Source organism: Gastrolobium bilobum, unplaced genomic scaffold (genome assembly GCF_033153095.1).
Source record: "Gastrolobium bilobum isolate Gb01-03AN ecotype WA unplaced genomic scaffold, APGP_CSIRO_Gbil_v1 utg455, whole genome shotgun sequence".
NCBI classification, from domain to species: domain Eukaryota; kingdom Viridiplantae; phylum Streptophyta; class Magnoliopsida; order Fabales; family Fabaceae; genus Gastrolobium; species Gastrolobium bilobum.
The window spans coordinates 119875-127875 of NW_026896178.1; the positions used below are offsets into that span (position 1 = coordinate 119875).

At 37.3% G+C, this 8001-nt stretch overlaps 1 protein-coding gene across 2 annotated transcripts; it reads left to right on the forward strand.

The window, feature by feature from the left end:
* Positions 1 to 355: 355 nt before the first annotated feature.
* Positions 356 to 7669, forward strand: LOC133298125 (auxilin-like protein 1). 2 transcript variants are annotated; one of them, XM_061497360.1, is made up of 7 exons: positions 356 to 827; positions 2024 to 5211; positions 5343 to 5443; positions 5518 to 5583; positions 5656 to 5745; positions 6323 to 6499; positions 7428 to 7669. In XM_061497360.1, the coding sequence occupies exons 1-7, from the start codon at positions 460 to 462 to the stop codon at positions 7461 to 7463; spliced, it is 4026 nt and encodes a 1341-aa protein (XP_061353344.1). In that variant the 5' UTR covers positions 356 to 459; the 3' UTR covers positions 7464 to 7669. The 2 variants fall into 2 exon arrangements, with proteins under 2 accessions (XP_061353344.1, XP_061353345.1); XM_061497361.1 differs by having other exon boundaries at positions 5346 to 5443.
* The last annotated feature ends 332 nt before the right edge of the window (positions 7670 to 8001 follow it).

An 8001-nucleotide genomic window follows, 5' to 3' on the forward strand; every position in this document is an offset into this window, starting at 1 on the left:
CCCTTAATGACGTTATTTTGCTACCGCTGATTGGTCTTCGCAAGCTTAACGACAAGTCAACCCAGGAGAGGAACCCTTATTTTCCTTTTAAATATTTGTGAGAGTCACCGGATATTCCGGTCATCAGTCGTCCTTCCGGTTATCATACATCTGGGAGTCAGAGGAAAACAGCTCCGAATCGAGACCAGAATCGCCGGTTGCAAGTGCGGGCCACACACATTGATTGTATTTTTTTTTTTTTCGGTTAGACCGCGATTTTTTTTCTCCCTCTCATTCCGTTGGAAAAGTCCCTTACATCTTTTTATTTTGTTTTTATTTTATTTTATTTTTCTCTCTCTCTCATTTTGTGCTTCTTCTCTTCTCCGTGTATGACTCAGTAGAATAAGTTTGCAGAGCAAGAAAAACAACGAAAGGAAGAAGAAGAAGAAGAAGTAGCAGAGCCTCGCCGTCGCCGTCGCCATGGAGTTCGGAGCAGCCACCGCGACTCTCACTAAGAAGCTCTCGAACGGCTATGGCGTTTCTGGAAGATCCGCATACGACGGCGTTTTCGCTACTCCGATTAAGCTCAGAACTCCGAGTTTCTCTTCTCAGTTCGAAGATTACTGCGAGATTTTTGGTGGCTCTGGAGCTTCCCTCGGTTCCTCGATTCCGATTCTCGAACTTCCGGAGCTCAACGAGAGGAGAACGATGGATGATGTTCGGCGCTCGAAGCTCGATTACTCGAAGGTGTTCGGCGGGTTTGGGAATCTAGACGCTGCTGTGCCTTTTCAGGAGATGGTTGCTGAGCCTAAAGAGAATGATAGTTTCACCAATGGTGCATCGGCAAGGTGAGTTTGCTTGTTGAGTTTTTTTTTTTTTTTTTTGGTTAGGGTTTTTATTCAATGTCGACTTGGAATCATGTATGAGCATGCGTGTTTTTTTTTCTCTCTTGAAATCCATATTCGATTCGAGAATGTATGTTCTTTGAACTCGTTTTGTTTTTGTTACCGTTTCCCTTTTGACCGCTTTGTCGTTCATGTGATTTCTTTCTGTGAGAAGAGAAACCGTGTTTTCTTTTGCTCCTTTTTTATTTTATTCGTGTTGTGCTCTCGTGCAAGAAAGCGGACAGACAGCAAAATTGATGCCTGACATTTCATCACTTTTTTATTTTTTATTTTTAATTTCAAATCAATTAAAATCTACTGCTTCGTGGAACTTCATAATTACCTTCGACATTCCTTTAATTCTACTTCACCAGTTGAGGAGATCTTGTCGGTTAACGTTTTAAATACGTTAGGATTATAATTTTAAATTTGGAGTTTGACCCAGGATTTATGTAGCTCCTTAAATACAATTACTTATAATGTGGATGTCAAGATCTTTGTTTCAAATTTGTGCTTTTATGTTTTATTAACTGCGTGAAGCTCTTGTCTTGAATCTCAAGCGACCTTGACGTCCTCTCACTCCTCCCCCAAAGTTGGTTATACAAATTTCGGTCATTCAGCCTAGTATAAGAATGAGTTATTAGTTACGAATGACACTTAGTTTATGACATTATTATCTTACTGATAGGGATTTGTTCTCGTTATATATGAAATTTATACTTATCTTGTTCCAACAATGTTGCACATTTGTACAATATTAAGCAAAACTCTCTAGAAGGGATGGGAGATGTGAATGTTAAGCAGACTCATAAACTTATCTTTTGGGGAGGATGGTGATTTTTTTTATTTTTTAAAAAACTACTTTATTGTGCACACCAATTTTGTAGCATTAATGAGTGCTGGTAAAAAGGGGAACCTTGATAGTTGGCAGAACGATTGGTGTTGTTGCCATATGACCCGAAGGTTATAGATTCGATTAATGTGATCAGCCTTTTGCTAATGTAAGGTAAGACTGTCTACTATAGACCCTTTCTTGGACCCTGCGCATAGTGGGAAGTGGGAACTTTATAGCACTAGGCTACCTGTTAATGAGTGCTAGTAAGCTGCTTAGAATGCAGACATTGATCTAAATGATGTTCTTGACATTTGTTATTCTGTAGGTGTAAAGTCAAAGGAGGAAACCAATCATGCCAGGATGATTGTACTAGTACTAATTACTCAAAGGAAATTCCGGTGGTATCAAGGTCATCCAATGGTACCAAAAGGATCAATATGTCATATCATAAAGTCAATCAAGGAAGTGAAAATGGAACAAATGTGATGACGCATATAGCTCAACTCCAAGCTGTCCCTGCTTACACTTGTTTAGTTGAAGAAGTCAATTCGGTGAAGATGAACAAAGCTAATAATTCTATACCGGTAGCACAGGATGCTTATTCTGGTAGTCATTGTAATGAGGGGATAAAGGAAGGTGGACATTGTACTAAATCATTTATTGGTCCTTCACCTGCTAATGCTAAGAAACAGTCTTCCAACAGTGAAATGAAAGTTAAAAATAGATCTGATTCTATTGACTTGTTTTTTGATGCATGTGAGATTAGCAATGGATGTAATGAAACACATCATGTCAAATTTCCTCCTTCAGAGGCTAAGGCAAGTAACTTGGATAATCATAATGGTGACACTATGAGATCAATGGCAACCAAATGCCAGGCGTCTAAAAGTGGCCCGTCTGAAGGTGCTTCTTGTGCTGATTCACCATCATATGTAGATGACATGATAGACTCAAATTCAGAGGCTGCTGCTTCTGTAGCTGCTTTAAGAAAGGCAATAGAAGAGGCTCAAGTAAGAATAAAGGTTGCAAAAGAGTCAATGAGAAGAAAGAAAGAAGGTTTTCCTGATCGTGTCAAACGGAAATCTAATATTGATGTGAAAGCTGAGGGAAAAAAGGAGACTAAACTGGCATATAAAACAATGAAACATGAAGAGATTAATACAGGGCAAACATTTGGAGAAATGGATGCTTTGCCACAAGTTTCTTCTGGGTTAGGAAAGCCAACGATGAGAAATGAGCAAGTAAGATCAGATCTTGGGGCTAAAGAAATGTGTGTTGCCAAAGAAGCTGTACAAGAAGCTCAGAAGAAATTGAAATCAACTCAAGTAGAACATAAGGAAGAGGTTAAACAGAAAACAGATCATAAAGGAAAAGTTCTTGAGCTTAAAGAGGCAGAAAATAATAGGGAAATGCTGTATATTAAAACCACAGGTAGGAATGTCTATGAAAAACCAGAAGAATCTGATCATACAACAGAAGTGGTTAAGGAATATTGGGAACAGGAGAATAATGAAGAAAAGGTCTGCGGGGGTAGTGAGGCACGTGCATTTGAAGAACTTGTCCATGAACCTAATCATGGTTGTCAAGTTGTAGACGAAACAAAAGTGATTCAGGAGACACATGATAATAGAACAACAGACAAGAGATTGAAGGTTAATGAAGATGGGGAAGTTGAGAACAAGGTTATGTCTTTTCATGAACTAGAAGACTATGAAAGCAACCTGGGTGGGCAAGGGTTAATAATAGAAAATGAATTTTTTTTTGCTTTTAAGCCAGAAGAAGAGGGTGAAGAGGTTGAAGGGTCCTTTGAGCAGGAAGAATGTAAAAAAAATTTGAGACCTATTCAGGAACTGGGAGAGGTTGAGAAGAACATTGTTCAGGAGCAAAAAAGAAGTGAGGACAAAGTTGAGGTGTCCAGTAAGCTGGAAGAATGTGAATTGACAGAGTTTCTGGAGCCAATAGACAATGAGAGACAGTGCAGTCCACATCGGTCAGACTTCATAAATATGGAGAAAATAATAGAGAACTTGGGGTGTGTAGAGGAAAGAAAGAGAAAGAATGAATCTGGTTTTCTGTATGTAAATCAAGAGAGAGAACATTCCTGTCAGAGAGAAGCCGCTGAAAATATGTTAAGCAATGTCTACGTGGGGGAAAATATTGTGGACCATATTCACTATGAGGAAGAAATTTATGAAAGAATTACAGAGGATTGTGAATTTGATGAAAATGAGAGGATTCAAGATGTCCAAGCAAGCGGGAATGAACTTGAAGGAGCCACAATTCTTATGGAAGAAAATGATAGGGAAAGGAAAGATAACAAAGAACCAGAAGTAATTAGAGCAACTCGAACTGATCCTAACTACGAGGAGATAAAAGCAAAGGAAGCTGGCAAGACAACAAACACCTGTTCTATCTATGAGCCTGATGTAACTGAGAAGTTGAGGGTATCTCAGGTGGCTGATACAATTATTGAAAATGATGAAGCTCTTGAAGTAACACCGGAGGTTTATTCATGTGAGAATCACGAAGAACCGGAATCTGTTCAAGAGGCTGATGATTTCAGTGAGAAACATGCAGTTGAGACTTCTGCCTTCATTCAAGATGCCCTTGAGCTCAGTGAAGCAGTTAATCAAATGCAAGATACATTTGAAACAGTTTCCTTTGAAGGTGTTGCCACAAATATTGGTGAAACTGACATAAAGGTTAGGCAAAATGAAGATCAGTGCTTGGAAAAAGCAGAAAATGACTGCAATCTGGCAACGCTTGTTGAAGAAACAACTCCTGAGGCTGTAGAAATCTGTAAGGATGCAAAGGAGGCTAGAGTTGCATTAAATGAAGAGATAGATGAGAATCAATCTATCTCCTCCAATGAGGAAAATTTGTTTGACAATGAACACAATATAGAAGCATCTCAGATACCTAGTACGTCGGAATGGAAATCAAGCCCCTTCAAAGAAGATGAGGTTAAATCAATTCACAGCAATCTTAAGGAGAGCGATCAAGTTTCCATGACAATGGATGAGAAGGAGGCTAATGGTAATTCACAAAAGTTAGAGCTGGAAAAGGAACACCTGAAAAAAATTGATGAAGCAAAAGAGAGGCAAAGAGAAAGAGAAAAGGAGAAATTAGCCGTAGAAAGAGCAATTCGTGAAGCTCGTGAAAGGGCATTTGCTGATGCCAGAGAAAGGGCGACTCTAGAGAGAGCTGCTGCTGAAGCACGTCAGAAAAACATTTCTGATGGACGAGAAAGGCTAGGAAAAACCAATAGTCAAGCAAATGACAAGACACGGGCTGAGAAGGCTGCTATGGAAGCAAAACTTAAAGCTGAACGTGCTGCTGTAGAGAGAGCAACTGCAGAGGCACGAGCCCGTGCCCTGGAAAGGGCACTATCTGAGAAGGCTGCCTCTGAAGCCAGAAATAAATCTGACAAGTCTGTTGCAGAGAAGGGCTTTGGTGCTTCCAGAGATAATGGAATGAAGCAGAACTTCCACTCAAAATCTTTCAGCTATGGTGGTATGTAATGTTATAAAGTTCTGCTATAGCTGATCCATCTTTACTGTCGTTTTCTTATTTCAGAGATTCTTTATTACAGTATTTTCTGTTTCAATTTTTGTTGATTCTGTACAAATTGCATTTTATTGAAGAAGTTCGTGATTCTACTGATGTATTTAATGGAGCTGATGGTGATTCTGCTCAGAGATGTAAAGCTAGGTCCGAGAGGCATCAGAGAATAGGGGAACGTGTGGTATGGTTCCTGGTTTTGCCCAGTTTTGTTAATATGTCAAATGGTTCCTTCATTCATTGTTGTGGGCTATGCAGGCAAAGGCTCTTGCAGAAAAGAATATGCATGATTTGCTTGTGCAGAAGGAGCAACAGGACAAAAATGTAAATATCTTCTCTCAAAATTTTCTGTTCGCATGTTTCACAATTTGTCTTACAAAATCATATTTTCTTCAGAGGCTAGCAGAAGCTCTCGATGCTGATGTCAAAAGGTGGTCAAGTGGAAAGGCAGGAAACTTGAGGGCATTGCTTTCAACATTACAATATGTATGTGTAAACATTCTAAATATACCTCTTTAGAATTTTAGCTCGGTGCATGTCTTCAAATTGTTATTTTTTGATCGATAGCATATGAACGAGCCATGAATATATTTTCCCCTACTGTTCATGAACCCAATTAAGAAAGCGAGCAGTAGTGATAAAATTGTTTCTCTGTGATCAGAAGGTTGGGGAGTCATGTACACCGGGTCCCCTTCTTTTTTTTCATGAACCCAATCACTGTAAACTGGCGGGGGGAATTGAAGTGGGGGAGGAATACCTTTACCTAGGCTGACAATGAGGAAGCGTTCATTTTTACATGTAAATTATTTGAATACTTGTTTTGACTGAAATTGGACCGGTACAGAAATATTGAGAATGTACATGTGAATGGATTGATAAGCATTAATATTATGTTTTTGTATTGTACAAAAGTCACTTTCATTAAATACAACCAAATGTTTGCTTTGCTTGAACTTCCATAGTTACTTATTTTAGTACCATGCCTTTTAGTTTATCATTGGCATTGCTCGTATTTTGCTTAGGAATTTTTTTTTTTACTCCACTGAAAGCTTGTATTTTGCAGATCCTTGGGCCCGATAGTGGTTGGCAACCGATTCCTTTAACAGATATAGTAACCAACACTGCAGTAAAGAAAGCTTATCGTAAAGCTACTCTTCTTGTGCATCCTGACAAGCTGCAGCAGCGGGGGGCAAGCACTCAACAAAAGTACATTTGTGAGAAGGTTTTTGATCTTCTAAAGGTTCGGCCCTCATCCATCATTAAACATGAAAATTAGTTTTTAATGAAAATTAGTTCTTGATCTTTACTCCAATCTTTCTCCAACAATGGAAAATCACTTTTTTACTAATATTCTCCGTATTTGATATAATGGTTTCAACCTACAGTTACAATATACACCAATATCTATGTGGGTTCCCTTAAACTTTTTTTGATTAAACTTAAATAGTTATATATGTAGTTGTATTTGGGATTTAAATTGTCTCGTGTTCCTAACAAAACATTCTTGTGTTTGGAAGCGACATTTTTGAAAAAATAAAGAGCAATTCCATCCATATCCATATATGTATATAAACCGTTACTAGGTATATAAAATTCAAAATTTTTAAAGTCAAATTTATTTTTCATATTATATTCATATTTAATAAAAAAGTTATATTCTTGGTCAAAATCCATTTTTTGTATTGTAACTATCATTCCTTTAAAACTTACATGTTGACAACAACATGCCAGTTATAATATTAAAAGAAAGTATTTTTTTGTTGTGTTTCCCATATTACGAGGCCAGACGGTATCGATGTTAGGGAGCAGACGGCCGGTTTTTGAAACGTTATCTCTCTTTCTGTACCATTATTCAGATTACATGAAACATGTTTCTCCTAGCTGAAGAAATAAAAGGCTGTTTGATTGTGTTCTGTTTTTTTGTTTTTAAAATTGTTTTGTAGAATAATTAAGGAAATAATTATTTTTTGTGTTTTTTTTTTTGTTTTGTTTTGAAAATTAAAAACCGAAACAGAAAACAAAAACAACCTACTCTAAATTTGATTCTAAAAACAAAAAATAATTATAGTTTTTAATTTTTCTTTCTTTCTGAAAACTAAAAATATTTTTAAAAACAGTAATCAAACAAAGCCTAAATATCAAATTTCGTATGTTTTTTTATTTGCCAGGAAGCTTGGAACAGATTCAACATGGAAGAACGGTAAACAGCAATCAGTGTTGCGCTGCCAGATCGCAATGCGCACGGTGGTGACGATTCTTTCAAGTGTATTGTTCAATGAAAATTAAGCTCATGTTTTAGCTGGCCTGCCAGTGGAACTTTCAATATATAGCTCATCTTGTACTGTTCCGCATTTTCTTTATTTAATTTGTTCCGCTTAAATCGGGCCTTTAATCTAGGAATAATTTACCCAGAAGATAGCTAACTAGCAAAGTAATTCATTTTTGAGTGATTTAATTGGTGGTTGAATAATTTCACATTAAAAAAATATTTTAACGGCTTATACATGCAAAGAGACTATTACTAGTTAACTTATGCAATTTATTAAAACACAATTCATGTCATAAACTCGCGAATTATCTGTCCTACATGTATTTCATGAGCCAAGTACCATTTTGTTCAATCCATTTTTTAAAACTCAATTGCAAGCACAAGACATGTGTTGCCAAAACTTGTCTGACAGATGATCCCGATAGTTGACAAATGACAAATGAAAAATGACAATACTTGCGTTACATACGACT

What these genes read in the sequence shown, in the direction of transcription:
- LOC133298125 (XM_061497360.1), top strand. Translation starts at nt 460, where the DNA reads ATGGAGTTCGGAGCAGCCACCGCGACTCTCACTAAGAAGCTCTCGAAC. An exon ending in ACCAATGGTGCATCGGCAAG is followed by an intron (nt 828 to 2,023) that starts GTGAGTTTGCTT and finishes GTTATTCTGTAG; the next exon opens with GTGTAAAGTCAAAGGAGGAA. An exon ending in AAAATCTTTCAGCTATGGTG is followed by an intron (nt 5,212 to 5,342) that starts GTATGTAATGTT and finishes ATTTTATTGAAG; the next exon opens with AAGTTCGTGATTCTACTGAT.